The sequence below is a fragment of the Pteropus vampyrus genome, unplaced genomic scaffold (assembly GCF_000151845.1).
Source record: "Pteropus vampyrus isolate Shadow unplaced genomic scaffold, Pvam_2.0 Scaffold128, whole genome shotgun sequence".
Taxonomy (NCBI): domain Eukaryota; kingdom Metazoa; phylum Chordata; class Mammalia; order Chiroptera; family Pteropodidae; genus Pteropus; species Pteropus vampyrus.
In genome coordinates this window covers 4,338,224-4,356,742 of record NW_011888909.1, presented here as the reverse complement: position 1 = coordinate 4,356,742, position 18,519 = coordinate 4,338,224, and the positions used below count along the sequence as shown (strand labels likewise).

General features: G+C 40.4%; 1 protein-coding gene across 2 annotated transcripts in view; it reads left to right on the top strand.

Annotated features, from left to right (window-relative positions):
- Positions 1 to 18,519, top strand: part of LOC105296721 (S-adenosyl-L-methionine-dependent tRNA 4-demethylwyosine synthase) — a 186,535-nt gene that overhangs the window by 90,090 nt on the left and 77,926 nt on the right. For both annotated transcript variants that reach the window (XM_011366973.2, XM_011366972.2), the window contains exon 12: positions 13,379 to 13,556. In XM_011366973.2, coding sequence (XP_011365275.1) covers positions 13,379 to 13,556 — 178 coding nt within the window. The remainder of the gene's footprint in view (positions 1 to 13,378; positions 13,557 to 18,519) is intronic.

Below are 18,519 nucleotides of genomic sequence, written 5' to 3'. Positions count from 1 at the left end.
GTTTTTTTTTGTGTTGTGTTGTCTCTGCCAGGTCTTCGTATCTGGGTAACGTTGACCTCATAAAATGAGTTAAGTATTACCTCTTCTTTAATTATTTGAAAGAGTTTTTGAAGGATAGATATTAAATCTTCTTTGAATGTTTGGTAGAATTCACTACTGAAGGCATCTGTTCCTAGAATTTTACTTTTTGGGAGGTTTTGATGACTATTTCAATTTCCTTACTGTTCACTGGTCTATTTAGATTTTCCAGTTCTTCATGATTCAGTCTAGGAAGATTATGTATTTCTAAGAATTTGTCCATTTCTTCTTGGTTTTTGAATTTGGTGGTGTACCAGGCTTTCATAGTATTCTTGTATTTTTTTGTATTTTTGTGGTGTCTGCCATAAATTCTCTTTCATTTCTAAGTTTGCTTGAGTCTTTTCTCTTTTCTTCTTAGTGAATCTAGCCAGAGGTTTGTCAATTTTATTAATGTTTTTAAAGAACCTGCTCTTTGTTGCATTAATTGTTTCTGTTGTCTTTGTTTTCTATTTTGTTTAATTCTGCTCTAACTTTTATTTCCTTCCTTCTACTGACTCTGGGCTTCATTTACTCTTTTTCTAGGTGGAATGTTAGGTCATTTGATAGTTTTTGTTGTTGTTGCTTGAGGTATGCCTGTAATGCTATAAACTTCCCTCTTATTACCACTTTTGCTATATCCCCCACATTTTGATATGTCATGTTGCCATTTTCATTTGTCTGTGTATTTTTGATCTCTTATTTTTTCTTTGACCCAGTCATTGTTTAGTAGCATGTTGTTTAATCTGTACATATTTGTGATTTTTCCCGCTTTCTTTCTGCATTTGATTTCCAATTTCAAAGCATTGTGGTCAGAGAATATGCTTATTATGATTTCAGTCTTCCTAAATTTTATATGACCAGTTTTGTGCCCCAACATATGGTCTACCCTTAAGAATGTTTCATGTGCACTAGAAAAGAATGTATATCCTGGTGTTTTCAAACAAAAAGCTCTGTTAAAATCAACTATGTCTATTTGTTCTAATATGTCATTTAAATCTGATATCCCTTATTGATTTCCTGTTTGGATGTTCTATTAACTGCTGTCAATTGAGTATTTAGATCCCTTACTATAATTGGTAGAATTGGTCAGTTTCTCCCTTTAGTTCCATTAGTAGTTGCTTTTTATATTTTGGTGTTTCCAGGTTGGATACATATATTATTAAGTTGATGTATTGTCCCCTTTATCATTATAAAATGTCCATCTTCATCTCATTACATTTTTTATCTTAAAATCTGTTTTGTCTCATATAATACGATAGACTCACTTTTCTCTGGATACCATTTGCTTTGAGTATCAGTTTTCACCCCTTTGTTTTGAATCTGTATTTGTTCTTGCAGCTGAGATGTGTCTTCTGAAGGCAGCATATAGTTGGATTTTTTTCCCAGCTTTATTGAAATATAATGGCTATTAATTGCTTGTATTTACATTGTACAATTCAGTGAGTTTTTTTCAATTAGAGTTGGCGTACAATAATATATTAATTTTAGTTTTACAGCGTAGTGATTAGAGATCCATATAACTCACAAAGTGTTAAGCCCACTAAACCTAGTACCCCACTTCCCCTTTACATATTTATTACAACATTGTTAATTATTTTCCTTATGCTACACTTTGTATCTCCATGTCTATTTTGTAACTATCCATTTGTACTTCTTAATCCTTTTGCCCCTTTTCACTGTCTCCCTGCAATCCCCTTCCCACCTAGTAGTCCTCAAAATATTCTCTGTATCTATGAGTTTGCTTTCGTTTTTGTTGTTTATTTTGTTCTTTAGATTCTCCATGTATGTGAAATCATGTAATATTTGTCTTTCTCTATCCAGCTTACTCCATTCAGCGCAATACTCTCTAGGTCCATCAAGGCAATATCTTTTTCCATCCCCTTCCTTTTAGTCTGTGTGTGTCTTTTAATCTGAAGTGAGTCTCTTGTAGGCAGCATATGTAGAAGTCTTGTTTTCTATCCATTCAGCCACTCTATCTTTTGGTCTGAGCATTTGATTCTTTTCCATTTGAGGCACTTGTTGATAGGAATTCAGTTATTACCATTCTTTATTCATGTTTTTGATACATGTTTTTTCTTCTTAAAGTCCCTCCAATATTGCCTGTAATACTGGCTTGGTGTTGATAAATTCCTTTAGCTTATTTTTGTCTGAGAAGCTCTTTATTTGTCCTTCAACTCTAAATGATAGCATTGCTGAGTAAAGTACTCTTGGTTGTAGATCCTGGGTTACATCATGTTGAATATTTTGAGCCAAACCCTCATGTCCTTTTGAGAAATTTTTTTAAGAAGCCAGTCTTATGGGTGCTCCCTTGTAGGTAACCATCTGGTTTTCTCTTGCTGCTTTCAAAATTCTATCTTTGTATTTAACCTTTGGTATTTTAATTATGAGGTGCCTTGGTTTGGGCCTCTTTGGATTCATCTTTTTGGGGACTTTCTGGCTTTCTGGGCTTCCTGTTTCTTTCACCAGGTTAAGGAAGTTTTCTATCATTATTTCTTCAAATAGCTTTTCAACTTCATGTTTTCCTTCAGTTACCCCTATGACACGGATATTTTTACATGTAATTGTGTCCCATAGGCTCCTTAAATTGTTATTATAGTCTTGGTTTATTTTTTCTTGCTGTTCTGATTGAGTGTCCTTGGCTTCCCCATCCTCTATATCAGTGGTTCGATCCTCTTTATCTACTCTGTTGATTTCCTCTAATACACCCTTCATCTCAGATAATGTGTTCTTCATTTCTGACTGGTTCCTTCTTATAATTTCCATTTCCATTTTTATGTTTTTTATCTCTTTGTTTTCACTGAATTCACCTACACTTCTCTTAAGTTCATTGAGCATCTTTATAACCAGTGTTTTGAACGCCGCATTTGTTAGATTGCTTGACTCCATTATTCCTGGATCTCTGTTCTGTTCTCTCATATGGTTTCTGCTTCTTTGTCTTCTCATTTTTGCTGCCTTTCTGTGTCTGTTCCTATGTACTAAGCAAAGCTCCTAAGTCTCCTGATCTTATTAGTGTAGCTTTGTGTAGTAGGTGTCCAGTGGCACAGTCAAGTTTAGCTCTAGTCTGTGTCCCTCTGGGGCCACCTGTTAAGATTCAGCAAGCAATCCACAGATGCTGTGCTCATAGTTGCCTCAAGAGGCCATGCCAGAAACTGAGGTCAGCTGCCATGAGTATGTCTTGGAGCTGCTTAGCAAGTGGCACAGGACTGGTGAAGGACACAAAGGGTTATGGCTTGGCTGCAGTCGCTGAGTTGAGGGAGGTAGAGTTTCAAGGAATCCTCTGGGCGGAGCAACCTCTGTTACCCAGTTTGATGACATCTCAGCTATGGCTGTGCTGCGTCCACACACTGGGAATGGGGAGGGCTCAACTGAAGAACAATGGATACTGCCAGAATTCTGCCTAGGAGAAAGCCTCCGGCCCTCCCTCCAACTCAGTGACCCCCTGTAAGTCCTTGGTACCCCCCGAGCAGCCGACCTGGCACTGGTGCTCAGAGCTAGGAAGTCCGTCACTGTGAAAATTCCATTGTGGACATGACCCCTTTAAGGAAGGCATCTGCAGCTGCTGGTTACTGCTGCTACTGTAGCCTGTGTCCCACTCAGCCACTCTGGACAGGGCAGCCTCATGTCTTTGCCTCCTCCTGCCTTCTCCTTTGCAGAGTGATTTCTTATTTCTCTCCCTAGTTGTAAGGCTTCTGTTCATCTAGACCCCAGGTGACTCTGCTTGCTGTTTGTTCCATGTTTCTATCACAACTTGATTTGGTCACAAGAGGTGATGTATCAGGCCTCTATCAATTTATGCCATTTTGCCTGGTCTCCTGGATTTTGTTTTTTGACAAAAACATTCTCCTACTCTGTGCATGTTAATTGATGAGTTCAGTCTTTACATTTAGGGTGATTATTGATATATGAAGATTTTTTTTGTAGCCATTTTATCTCTTGTTTTTTGAAAGCTCTGTGTCACTATTCTTTATTTTCTCTTGTGTTTCTTTGTCTTATTTTAGTTTGGTGGTATTCTCATTTTTTCCCCCTCCCTTTCCTCTTTTTTTATTAGTGTCTCAGTTCTAGATTTTTTTGAGTGTGATTATCATCCGATTTATGCAAAATAAACTTTCATATATACAGTCGTCCTTTTTCTTCTGATTGCATCTTATCTTCATTCACCAGTGTAATTTGAGTCCTCCTCCTCCTCCTTTAATTTTTCATTTTCACAAATTATTCCTATATGCTGTGTTCATTTCCAAAGTGCAGAAACTCTTCTTTTAAAAAATGTTTTTACCTCTTTAACCTTTGTTAATTTAAGTGTTTGACATTCTGTTCTGAACAAGGGTTATAGTTTCCTGTTTCTGTCTGTCTATTTGTCACCTTTCTCATAGTTTTTTATCCTTTTGTCCTTTTTTTTTTTTTTTGAAGTAGAAGAGCACCCCTCTGTATTTCTTGTAATGCAGGTCTTGTGATGTAAATTTACTCAGTTTTCTGTATGCTTAGGAAAGTCTTTATTTTTTCCTCATATCTAAAGGGTAACTTTGCTGCATATACTATTGTTGACTGGTAATTTCTCTCTTTCAATAATTTGAATATTTGATTCCACTTGCTCCTAGGTTGTAGGGTTTCTGGTGAAAGAACTAATAGTAATCAAAAGAGATTTCCTTTGTAGGTTACCGTCTTCTTTTCCCTAGCTGCCTTGAGAATCCTTTCTGTGTCATTAATTTTTGAAAGTTTTAATGTTCTTTGGAGAAGACCTTTCTGGATTGGTAGTTCTTATTCAAAGATCCAGTTCTTTACATCTGTTTGGGAAGTTCTCATCGATTATTTGTTCGAATAGGCTTTCTGTTCCCTTCTCTCTTTTTCTGGCACACACATTATTCTTATATTGCTCTTTCTGATGGAGTCAGATAATCACATAGAATTCTCTTTTTTTTTTATTATTTTGAAGTCTTCTATCTGTATCATTTCTAGATTTCTATTTTTGATATCACTAGTTCTTTCTTCCATCTGGTCCTAATCTTTCTAGTTCATTTTTCATCTCTTTTATTGAGTTCTTCAGCTCCAGAATTTCTACTTTGTTCTTTTTTTTATAGTTTCAATCCCTGTAGTAAAGCATTTCTTTTGTTTGTTGATTTTATTTCCGAGTTTATTAAAACTGCCTTTCTGAGTTTTCTGTATCTCATTGAGTTTTTTCAGAACTGAAATATGGAATTCTCTGTCATTTAAATCACATATTTCCATGTCTTTAAGTTTATTTTTTGGAGATTGTTCATTTTCTTTGTGAGTTACCTGGATATTTGATGGATTATTTTTCTGCCTAGGCATTAATGGGAATGAAATCTGCTCTTTTAAAGAGTGACACTTCTCTATTTAGCAGATTGATAACAAAAGGTCTTTCTTTTGTTTTCCAATGGGTGGCACTGAAGCATACGTTTTTATTTTCTCTTACTTGTACTGCTGAGGCTTCGGGGATCTTTGTTGGGTGGTGTCACCTTGTTCACAGAAAATGCCCTTTATTCCCTGTGGAGTGCTTCCGCTCTGTGACCAGGTTGCCTTAGTCTCAAGGTACACCCCCACACACACTTCATGGTGCATTTTTTGGATAATGGGGTTCTGAGCCCGTGAGATCCCAGTGCTGCCTCCCGTAACTGGGTGCTGAAAGCAGAGCTGTATTATTAGTTGTTGTAGGTGCCTCCACTGGGCTCTGCTATGATAGATGGAGGCAGGATGGACTGCAAGAGGCCAGATTGTGCATTTGTGACTTTCTTCTCCTGGTAATGGTGGCCTCCAGACCTTAGCTGTCACACCCCTGTATCTCTGCCCCTGTCACTGGGATTAGCAATGTGACTTGCCGCTCAGGAGGAAATGTTTCTGTTTCTCTATTCTTCAGGGCTGCGGATAGTGTGTTCTATAATCTCATGTTTCACTGCAGCAGCTTCTGCTACGGCCCACTGCAAGCTCTGAGAGGGTGAGCAGAGATGGCTATATGTCTGTGTGTTTTCTGCCTAGCAATGGTGGCTGCTACACCACAGATGCCGCACCTTTTTGTTCTGTCTCTGCTCCTGTCACTGGGTTCAGCATGTGCTGACCACTCAGGCAAGAATGTTGATTCTACCCCCTGCTCCTCAGGGCTGCAGAATTTGTATGCTATAACCTGACTACTCCCCTGCTGCACCTGTGGCACCTGTCTCTTGTCTTTTCCCCTTCCCTCCTCCTCTGTTTCCTCCCATACACCCACCTTCAGATGTTTCAATGTGAGGAACTCTCAGACATGTTTGTGTTTTGAGAAAGGTTTTTGTGTGTGTGTGTGGAATTATAGCTATCCAACTTGCTGTAACTTCAAGAGGAGAGACCTGGTGGTCCACTCAAGCCTCCATGCTCTGACATCACTTCCCACAGGGCTTTTTTTTCTCTTTTTCTTTTTGGTCTTGGTTTTTGTTTGTTTTTTAGTTGTCTAAATGGGCAACTAAATGAGCTATTTAAGTTTTCCTCTTTCTTTCCTGGCTGCTCCTTGTCAGTGTCCTTTGGTGGCCCTTCTTCCTTTCCCTAGATATGTGAGTGTCTAGAATGCTACACTTATTGCCTTGGTAATCTTATTCCACCCAAGGGTGTAGATACCATCCATTTGCCAAAATGTTTATTGCCATCCAGTCCTTTCTCTCAGAATCCAAACTTGAATGTTAGACACACATTCAGATCTCTAACAGACATATAAAACTTCACATGTCTAAAATTGGACACATAATACTTACTCCCCTACCTCCATTACCTAGTACCCCCAAGGCATTCTTTGTCTCAGTTGATGGTGACCCTTTTGCTTAGGCCAAAAACTTAGTAGAAATCATTAACAGGTCTCCTTCTGTCATGCTCTATATCCAATCCATTAGGAAATCCTGTTGACTATACTTCAGTAGGTACACCTGGTGTTGTCTTTATTCTAGCTACCTCCATTGTCACTACCTTGGTGCAAGCCACTATCAGTTCGTCCAAAGATTATACAGTAACCTCTTGGCAGGTTAGTCTCTCTCCTTGCCCCTCTTTTCTCAATAGATCACCCAATGTGATCCATTTTTAAAAAAAAATTATATTAGGCTACCCTTCTCAAAACCCTGCAGTGGCTGCCCATATTACCCGCAGTCCTTGAACACATCAGCATGCTCCCTTCTTAGGGCTTTTGTTCAGCTTTCCAAAGCCCAGCATGCTCTTTCTCTCTTTAGCCTCTCGACCCATTCCCTCATCTCCTTCAAGTTAGCTCTCACCTTTCCCATGAGGCTTGTCCTGACCACCCTATTTCACAGGGCAGCCTGCTTTTTCTTCTTGGGACTCCCATTCTTTACCCTAACGTACCTTTTCTTTACCATATGCTTATCACCTTCTCATATACTAAAGAAATGCATATCCTATATGGTAGCCATTAGCCACATGTGGCCCTTTACATTTTAATAAACAAAAATTAAATAAAACAAAAAAATTCAGTTCCTCAGTCACACTAGGTCACATTTCGAGTGTTCAAGAGTCACCTGCAGCTGGTGGCTACTGTATTATGGGGATGGGTGAAATGGATGAAAAGGGTCAAAAAGGTACAAACTTCCATTTTTAAAGTAAGTCATGGGGATGTTCTGTACAACATGGTGACTATAGTTAATAATACTGTATCGTATATTTGAAAGTTGCTAAGAAGTTATATCTTAAAGGTTCTCATCACTAGAAAAAAAATTGTAACATTGTGTGGTGATGAATATTACTTAAGACTTATTGTGATAATCATTTCACAATATATAAAGATATCAAACCATTATTTTGTACACCTGAAACTAATATAATGTACGTCTGTTATATCTAAATAAAAAAATTATTGAACCTCTCTGCTCTAGAATTTACTGATATATTATGTTTAATGCTTACTCTCTGTCTCTCACATGCAAGAATTTAAACTTTACAAAGGCAGCGGTTTTTCTCTTATTTTTATTTACTGATAAGAACCTTGCCTAGAACAGTGCTTGGCACATAGTGGGTGATCAATAAACATGTTGAATTGAATGGAATTACCATTTTATTTAAAATAATTAACCGAATTTCTGTTTCAATTCACAAAATAAATTATTATTATTATTATTATTATAAAATGTTTACAGCTAACATTTTTTGAATGCTTATGTGCTGGGTCTGTCACCACACTAGGTCTTTCAAGTGGCTTATTTTATTGAATTCTTATAATAGCTCTGTGTCTGTGTGTGTGTAATCCTTATCTTTATAGGTCAGGGAATGGGCATTGGGAGGGTGAGTGGCCTGACCAGGGACACAAACCAGCTTACTGATAGGGCCAGAATTTGAGAAAATCACTTCCTGGAAACTAAGGCACAAGCGAGCAATAAAAGCTCACTTTATTTTCTTCATGTTTGTTGTTGTTAAGGTTATAGTGACTGGGATTTAATCATGTTAAGAAGCCGGGATAAAGGTACTGATAATAAGAAATCCGTAATGACTGTTTCTTGTGTGCCAGGCACTCTGCTAAAGCCTTTACATGTGTTATCTCATTTAATCCTAACAAAAATTTGTTGAGGTAGGTACTGTTTGTAGTTCAAAAATAAAACTTGGCTAATACATGACCCAGAGGGAATATGAGCATGCCTTCCCATCCCCTATCTCCATGAGGAATTTGTTCTTCAGAGAAAATATATTCTTCAAAAAGAATCTATAAGATAATTGATAGATATAACTGAAATAAAGGAAATATTTTTTTATTTGCTTTTTTACACTCTTTCCAAGTCATTCTCTGTTAGATCGAGGGGCTTTCGTGAATGCTTTCTACATTGAGTTGAGAGCAGCGCTTCTCCATCCACACTGTACAATGGAATCACTTAAAAAAAATACTGATGTGTGAGTCCCATCCCGAGATTGCAGTTTAATTAGCTTGGGATACCACACGGACCGTGCAGTTTTTAAAAGTTCTTTGGGTAATTCTGATTTCTAACTGTGGTTGTATGTGCCAGTGGTCCCCACACTTGTTTGCACATTGGAATCACCTGGGGAGCTTCAAAAACTCCTAATGCCTGTGTTCCTCCCCAGAGATTGTGATTTAATTGGTCTGCTCTGTGGCCTTGAGTTTGGAAGGTTTAAGATTCCCAGATGATTCCAATGTGCAGATGAGTTTGTGGACCTCTGGTTTATGCTGTGGTTTTCAACTGGGTCTGCATGTTAGAATTACCAGAGGAACTTTTAAGGCTCCCATTACCCTGGCTTGCACGTTCTCCAATTAAACAATCTTTGGCAGTGGACCTAGGTGGCAGGAGTTTTTGACACTCTCCTGGTGATTGCAGTATGAAGCCAAAGGTGAGAACTACAGGTTTCTTCTTTTTCTCTCCTCTGTACTTTTGGACCAATTTAGAATAGTACTTGAGAAATGAAGGGGGAAATTATTGGTCTAGAAGAGGCTTTTCTTTAAGTAGATAGACTGAGTTCATTTTCTTAGACCAACATGAAAGAATGCAGAGCTAAGCAAATTAAAGAAAGTAATATAGTCTGTGTTTCAAATAATTAGCTAACAAAGTTAGTTTTGCCTGCTTGTATTGACTAGTTTAATTAGCAGTAAAATCGAGGGTGGGGTTTGTCAGTGCTGAGCTGATTGAGAAGGGAATGTTCGATAGGGAAATGCCCAGCTGGAAGAATGCACAAGAGGCCAACAGGAGAATGAAACGGCAGATACCAACTTTATTGTGGGGAGCGCACTTCTGTTGCGGGAAGTGCAGTTTATTGTGGGGAGTGGGCTTCTGCTCTTCTTCTCCCCTTCCGCTCTCCAGGGGACCACATGGCTCCACACATATAAGAGTACAGTAGTGACATTCAGCCACACATGCATGTTACAATAAGCTGAATTATGTTTACATATTTTAGGCACAGGCACCCTACTATACTAATGTAACATTTTAAATCTCGGGTCCTGTTCCTAGCCTTGAGCATGGATCACAGCCAGACCTAGGACCCACACTCCACCCGCTACAGGGTTTTGGCGCAGGATCTGGCCCAGAGGGTGATACCGTGGGCCCACAATCCACTTGTCATTCCTGGAGTGGCTTAGCCCCATGGGGCATCACCTCCGGGGTTCTCTTTACCTGCCGTCTCTGGGTGCTGCTCAGCACACCAGGGGCATTGTGGCACAGCAACTTGTGCTTGTGCCCTCATCAACGGTAGCCCCCATCATTTCACTACCTGTTCTATGGTACAAGCCATCTGTGTACCAGGCATCCTCAGGGATGGGAGTCCAACCCTCTACATAGGGACTCGGTATGTCTCTCATCTCAGCAGGCTCCACCAGGAGCTCTGCTTAGACAGCTTATGGGTCTGTTCAATTCTCATATAGGGAGTCTTCCCTAAGACTGCAGCCACCCCTCCACGGCCAGTGATGGCCTCACTGGTCAACAGGGATGCATATATGGCAGCCAGTTGCTTCTCTATCAGAGAATACTGCGCTTCCGTGCCTTTCCATAACTGGAATCAGAAGCCTATCAGTACCTTCCGGCACCCATGCTTCTGCCACAAGCCCCATCCAAACCCTGTATCATCCACTTGCACTGTAAGCAGGAATGAGAGATCTGGATCTACAACACGTAGTTTGAGCTTGTGCTACAGCTTGCTTTGTAGTCTTAAAGGCCTCTTCTATCTCAGGAGTCCAATACCACTGGGCACCCCATCTCACTAGACGGTACAGAGGTCACATCAAGGAGGCCGAATGAGGGATGAACACCCTCTGAAACCTCAGCAGTCCCAAATAGGTTTGGAGCTGCTTCACAGTGTCAGTTGGAGATATGCCTATATCTTATTGGTCACCACCTCCAGCATTACTTTTGTCTTCCCTGACCAAACAATTCCCAAGAATTTGACAGAGAACCCAGGTCCCTGGACCTTGACCTTGCTGACTGCGCAAACCCAGTCAGCGAGAGCTTCTCACAAGCTGGCCGCCACTGCTTCTAGTTCTGTAAAAGAATCAGAGGTTAGCATTATATCATCAATGTAGTGATACAAGTGCACTACGGGCGGTTATTTCCATATGGCTAAATCTTGAGCCACAAGACCACGGCACAGGGTAGGGTTAGAGAAAAAGGCATTTGCCAAGTCCACCACATAATGGTATTGTCCAAGTTCATGTGACAACCGACCCATGAAGGACATGACGTTCGGCATGGCAGCATGCAGGGGCGGGGTAACCTTATTCAGCTCCCGAGGTTTCAGGTCAGCTAGCTCCCCCGCCAACCAGGTGTCCCAGTGGAATCACTAATTAGGAAGATAATTGGCTAGCCGCGCCTCATGGCTGTGGCTTTCTCGAGAATAAGAGACAATTGCTGATTAGGGCATAGCTGATTCCATAGCGCCAGCAGCACTTCATTAGGTTGCTGCTCAATCTTTCCTGCAGTGACCTCTGCCGCGAGGAGATCAAACTGCATTTACCTGTGGCTCACTCACAGCCCAATGGGCTGGGCGCTGCTCCACTCCGGCTTTTTAGCCACGCCCCTGTCCATGCACTGGCGTGCGGTGGGCAGTAGAGCATGCACTTGGGTGGAACGCTGTTCGTGTTTTACTTTCACGTCCCCCAAGCTAGCCATAGTGGAGGTCACCTCGTGGATCCGCCTATCACCTCGTGGCCACATAGAGGGCCAGCAGTGCCTCCATGGTGCCAGAAGTACGTGCTGGGCCAGAGGTCAAGATCAAGTCCTTCATATGGGTTGTATGAAGGACCTCCTCATCCAGGCTAGTGTACTGGGCACGAAACATCATCTGTCGCATGCCCATTTGCTGAATTACCTGGACCAGATATAAGTATGTGGTCCATCTGCTCACTGTCTCTGGCAGCTCCCCTGGGTGGGCCCACACTCTCCATGCAGTGGACATGAGCCAGTTAATCAGGGAATGATTGCCTGCGCCCTGCGCTGTTCACGCCACATTATGGAGACGCTGCCTGAGGGACGGTATCACCGTTATGGAGGCCAGCCAAGCTATCTCTTCCAGAGATAATTCAGTCCCTTCAGCCTCGTATCCCACAGCTGCAGCAGCCACCCTGGAACCGTTTTCCCAGCTCTCTGGGAAAACAGCCGTACCTGTTTCGTCAAGTCTCAGAGTTCTGCAGGATCAAGATGGTTCGCTTTTTAGCCTGGGGTGCGCCGTCAGCTTCCCACCCCCCCCCCCCCCCCCCCCCCCCCCCCCCCCCACCAGGGCCAATGGCTGTTTCACTTCAACCTGCTGCCGCATCACCGGCCACGCTTGCTGTGGTATTGCTGGCGAGCTCCGAGACTGGGACGGTGGCCGCGACCTTTCAGGGTCCTGCAGCATGCGTTCTGCTGCCACCAACTGCCTTTCCAGCACTTCTTCCTGGCATTGTAGCTGCTGCACCCGCTGAAATTGATCCTAAACCTGCAGGCTGGCCTGCCATAGCACCGCCAGGAACATCCAGGCTACGTGACCCGCTGCCTTCTGATAAGCGATTGAGACATTCGGCTCCAACATCTCCAGGGCTTTCCTGACGTCCTCTGATTGTGGCTTCACTGCATCCCAATCCTCTGGGAGTATCCATGTAGCCAGATATGCAGCCATGGAATACTACTGGGAGGCGAGGGGCCACATGTCCTCCACTCAGATCTCCTCCAACTGGGACCGTCTTGAGCACTGGGGACCGTACACACCTCTTCCCGCTGACTACGCCAAGTGTCAGCGCTGAGCTGATTGAGAAAGGAAGGTTTCAATGGTGAGATGCCCAGTTGGAAGAATGCACAAGAGGCTGACATGAGAATGAGACGGCAGGCACCAACTTTATTGTTGGGAATGCACTTCTGTTGTGGGAAGTGAAGTCTATGCAGGGAGCGGGCTTCTGCTTCTGCTCTTCTGCTCCCCCTCCGCTCTCCAGGGGACCGCATGGCTCCACACATATCAGAGTACAATAGTGGCATTCAGCCACACAATCCCTACCTTGGAGAGGTAGGGAACTGTAGTGATACAATAAGCTGAATTATGTTTACATATTTTAGGTGCAGGTGCCCTACTACACTAATGTAATGTTCTAAATCCAGGGTCCTATTCCTACTCGTGAGCGTGGATCACAGCCAGATCTGGGACCAGCCAGGCCTGGGACCTGCAGAGTTGCTGACTGATTTTTCTGTTTTAGTAATTATAATTTTTCATTTCCCTTTGTACTTTGTTTTGTATTACTTGGCTGGTATCAAAAATAAATTTGCCTTCTAAAATCAAAGAACCATTAAGAAAAATTAAAATTTTTCAATTAAGAAAAATAAAAGTGGTTATTCTCCATCTGTGCCTTACTGAGCTTGTTCCTTTTCACTGTGTTTTCTAGGAGTACCGGGTGTTAAAGAAGAACGCTTTGAAGAAGGAATGACAGTAAAGCACTGTGCATTGTCCCTTGTGGGAGAGCCCATCATGTACCCAGATATCAACAGGTTTTTGAAGCTACTCCACGAGAATAAAATTTCCAGTTTCCTGGTCACAAACGCACAATTCCCTATGGAAATCAGGTGAGTGGTCCAGCATGTTATGCTGCTTGAATCTGTGTTTGACTGAAAAGTAAAACTAATAGGCATTAATGTGTTAAAAAGGAATTTATTGATTACTAACTACATACTAACAACATTTTGGGGGCCAGAGATGGTCCTGCTCTTAAAAAATCTATTCTGTTAGGGCAGATAACATTAATAAAAGGCATAGAGGCACAAATAAATTGCTGGGGGAATTCAAAAGAGAATGCCAGTTTTTTCCATATGGAAGAGGTAAGGTAAAACTTCTCAGATAAGCCATTATTTAATTTGGATCTTAAAATATGGCTAGAATTACTATTTAGGAAGGTAGAAAACAGTAGTTTTTTTAAAAATAAGAACCTCTTGAGAAAGATGAGTTAGGGTATTTGTGATATCATTATATAAATATAGTTCATCTGGGCCACAGAATGTGGGAAAGAGACTGGCAGCTGGAAATTAATTTGAAAAGGTTGGGAATAGATTGTAGAGAACTTCAAATGCTGTTCTTTAGAAAGCTCTCGCTTTTTGCAGAGCGATCTGCTAACGTGGTGTAAAATGGGAGAGCCAAGAAGCAGGAAACTAGATAGGAGGTTATACGTTTATTTAGGTAAGAGTTACAAGGATGAAAGTAAGACAATGAGAACGAGGAGTCTTGAAAAAGATATTATTGAGGCATAATTGATAAGCTCGGCAAACTATTTGTGTGGCTCTGAGAATCCTGCATAGAAGAGGACTAAGTAATGACACAGAGGGTTCCAGCCTCATTGATTGCTAGCATTGTGGGGCCCCGTAACATTAGAGAGATCATGTAAGGAAGGATTAGGTTTAGGAGGTAACATGATGAAATTGGTTTGGATGAGAGAGAGAGGGCTCTCCGATGGAGATGACCATCTCCTGGGACCTGAAATGACCTGTTTTGGCATTGTACTTGAATGATGCACATATTATAGCACAGAAAACATTAAATTTTACTTAATTATTTACCTGTGCTTTCCCCATTGGACTGCAGTTTCATTGAGGCTAGTTAACCCTGTTTATTTATCTTTATGCCACTAATATAGCCTGGCACACTGTAGATGCTCAGTAGAGATGGCTGGTGAAATATTGGGGAAATTCCCACTTAGGAATAAAAGACAATGACCTTTTTTTTTTTAACTCAAATTTGTTTTGTAAATACTGGCCAATAAGGTATATCATGAAAAAAAAGAGAAAATAATTGTCAATATAAATGACTTTTTTTTAGAAAGAATGATCACATACACATGCATGCACGAAGATTTAAAATTTAGCATTATAAGAAATCAAGGAGTTAATTAGAATTATTGGCTACCTGGCAATAATATTAAAATCATATTTTGTGACATTGTCACAAAGATGGCTAATGTATTACTTTTTGAAGTTGTATAAAAAGGTAAAATTAAAAGGGACAATTTTTTTAAGTGTAAATTTTGCTTATAGTCAGCATTACTTTTTAAAAACTTTTGTTAGGTTTAAACCCCTTGACTTTTCAGATGGCTCATGAGGGAGAAGTTGGGATAGAGTGGTGTTGAGGTATACAGTCATGCGGTGCTTGATGACAAGGGTGTGTTCTGAGAAATGCATCATTAGGTGATTTTGTTATTGTGAGAACATCATAGAGTACACTTACACAACCTAGATGGTGTAGCCTATGGTACACCTAGGCTATATGGCATACCACTGTCATATATGTGGTCTGTTGCTGACCAAAATGTTGTTAGACAGAGTGTGGTTGTATACATGTACACATGTATATAAAAAGAGAGTCTATCCCAAATGTAAGGCATATATGCCTAAAAAGAATTGAATCTGCTAGGGTAGGATGTAAAATGATATCCAGAGAAGATGATTCATAGTTTTGATCGTGCATGCTATTACTTGCAAATGGAATAAGGAAAATTATAGAGAATTAATAAGATATCTACTTGAAAGTGTCCAGTAAAATATCTGGCACACAGTGAACATTAGGTAGATGTTTTTGAACCTCTCTTTCCCATTCCTGCTGATGAGTCTTCTCTTGTCAGCAGGAGGATCATGATATAACAAGACATCAGTACTAGTCTTGACCACCATCAATAAACAAATGGGATATGATGGCGTATGGTTACTAAACCAATCTTTTAGTATGGGCACTGGTAAATTAGAAGGTAGGCAACAAGGAAGAAGTGAAGTGAAAGGGAATAGGAAATTAGCAATTTTCTCCAATCTTGAACAAAAATGTTTTTAAAGGTACACCCTATGAAGAATACTCAAGAATGAAGGAATCCCCAGAAATGAGAAGTTATTTTAAAAAAAAAAAAATTTTTTTTTTTGAAGCCACCTTCTGACTGTTAATGTTAAGGGTGCCATGGTTCAGGGAATTTCATTGCTTTCTTCGTTACATTTTTTCCTTGGCATAGGAGAGAATATATAGAAAGTAGCCATTTTAGGGTTGGACCTCAAAAAGCTAGCATGTCTTATCAATTGTAATACCTATCTAGACATAGAGAAAGATAAAACCAAAGCTGAGATTGAGAGATTAGTACTAAAATCTGGGAAGAATTTCTCAAATTGAAACTCTGACATAGATGGATTGAAGACCATAATCTCTAGGTATACCTTTCTCTGAAGAGTAATTCTGGGAGTAATGTGTGTGCCCCAATAAGGCAACCCTCCTATCCCCACATTTCCCCCAGTGAAAGATGTGAATGTTCAGAAAAAAATGATAACAAAAGCAATGTGATTTGCTATACAGGATACAAAGATGTGTTATAAAACTACAAGTTTAAATACTTTGGACGATGCTTCTCTAAATGCAGATATTTTAATTCTGTGAATCAGGAGGATTCTAAATTCCAGTTGTCTCTGGTGTCTTAGTTTCTTTCAGAAAAACCAGGCTTATAGATTTACCAGTAGAGCACAGAAGTCATGAATTTTAGAAGTTACCCCTTATGTTTATAGTGCTAATTCTACACAGCAGGTCAGCTCATTCAGTTTAGTTATTAGGTGAGCCTCTTGCCACTATTTTATCTTTCAGCATACACTATGAAATAATAATGTTTTCTGGGTGGTTGTGTGGTTTATTAGTTTTTATTAAATAAATTTTTTTTTTCTAAATTACCATAATGCTTAACTTACACTCTGATATCTTTTGAGGAGAATTTTGACTTTGCCAGTGGGCTTCCTTTGACCCACATGCAAGCATTTACATTCAGGCCAGTCACCCTCTCAGGATGTTTTATTTTTCCTTAAGAGGATTTCAGTCTGTCCTCAAGCTCCAAAGCATCTGTCTCTTTGCCAGCAGTTCTCCAACCTAGGGAAATTATTACAGCGAGTGATCCTTGAGAACTCATGGAGTATAGAAGCAAACACCTTAGGCAAATAAGAAAACTGTTACATTTTTAGTAGCTTTATGTTCTCGTTTGTCAACTCAGAGGCTAATGAAAAGTGACAAGGATGTGTATGACATTTAGTGTTAATAATAAGGCTGATAGTGATTAGACAATAAAAGCCATTTCCCTTAAGGAAAATCCCTCTTAGTTCCACCAAGAGAAATCTTTTGTAATGGTAATTTTATATGCATATAACCAATATACTGTAGCATGTATTAGGTATCTTGCTAATACTACTCTCCTCAAAATTGAGTCACTCAAACTAACAACCATTTATTTAGCTCATAATTCTGGATTGGCTGGGAAGTCTTTTGATCTTGGCTATCTTTGCTGGTCTCATTGTTGTTCATATTGCTAGTTAGTTGGTGGATCTGCTAGGCCTACTGGTTTATGATGGCCTTAGCTGAGACAACTGGGGCCTCTATTCATGTAGCCTCTTATCCTCCAACAAGCTAGTCTGGACATCACATATTGGCAGGGTTTCAAAGAGCAGCAAGGAAGGGCAAGCCCCAGTACACAAGCGTCTTTCAAGCCTCTGCTTGTGTCATATTTGCTCACTTCCCATTGACAAAAGCAAGTCACATGGCCAAGCTTAGCGTCAGTGAGAGGGCACTCAAAGCTACAGAGCAAAGGAGCATAGATACAGGGAAAGGAGGAATTTATGGCCATATTTGCAGTCTACCATGTAGAATAATACACTGTACTTGTCAAGGAGGATAGGCATAGAACCTGCTGGGATTCAGTATTTTTCAGGAACTAAATCGAAAACAAATTATAGTTACGTGGGCTAGCCAGAGGGTTGTTAAGACTAGCGATGTCAAACTGGCAGATGATAAGAAGTAGGTTTTATTTGTTCTATACCATGTTTAAAAACTTTTCTTTTTTGAACCACATTTAAAATCCAGATATTTTGCATAAAATCTGAGTACAGACTTTTGAAAAAAGAAACAAAAATTGTCAAGAAGTGCTATTTTACAATATCAGAACATTTCACTTTTGTCTGTTTTCTTTTACTCACACGTACAACACCAGATGTGTGGGTTTTCCACACCAAGCAATTTTCCAGTTCTCTGCAGACACCAACTGGGTGTTCTACAATTCAATTCAGTTCTGACACCAACTACCTGGAATTAGTGTAGACCCCACAGGATTCCCTACAAGATTGCCCCACACTTCTGACCCCAATCGCAAGTTGCAGGCTGCCTTCTGTACTTCTGACTAACTGTAAATTGGGGCTTACCATAACCTCCCTCCTCAAGTTTGATAATTTGTTAGAAGTGCACTCAGTACTCAGGGAAAATAGTTTACTTACTATTACAGGTTTGTTATAAAAGATACAACTCAAGAATAGCCAAATGGAAGAGCCTCATGGGAGCCTCCCAGCACTTCAGTGTTTTCACCAACCTGGAACCTCTCTGAACTCCATCATTTAGGGGTTTTTATGGAGATTTCATCACATCATCAGTATTGATTAAATCATCTTTCATTGGTGATTAGCTCAGTCTTTAGTCCATCTCCCCTCTTGGAGGTTGGACTGTGGGGCTAAAGTACCAGTCTGTGGCCCGTTAGGAACC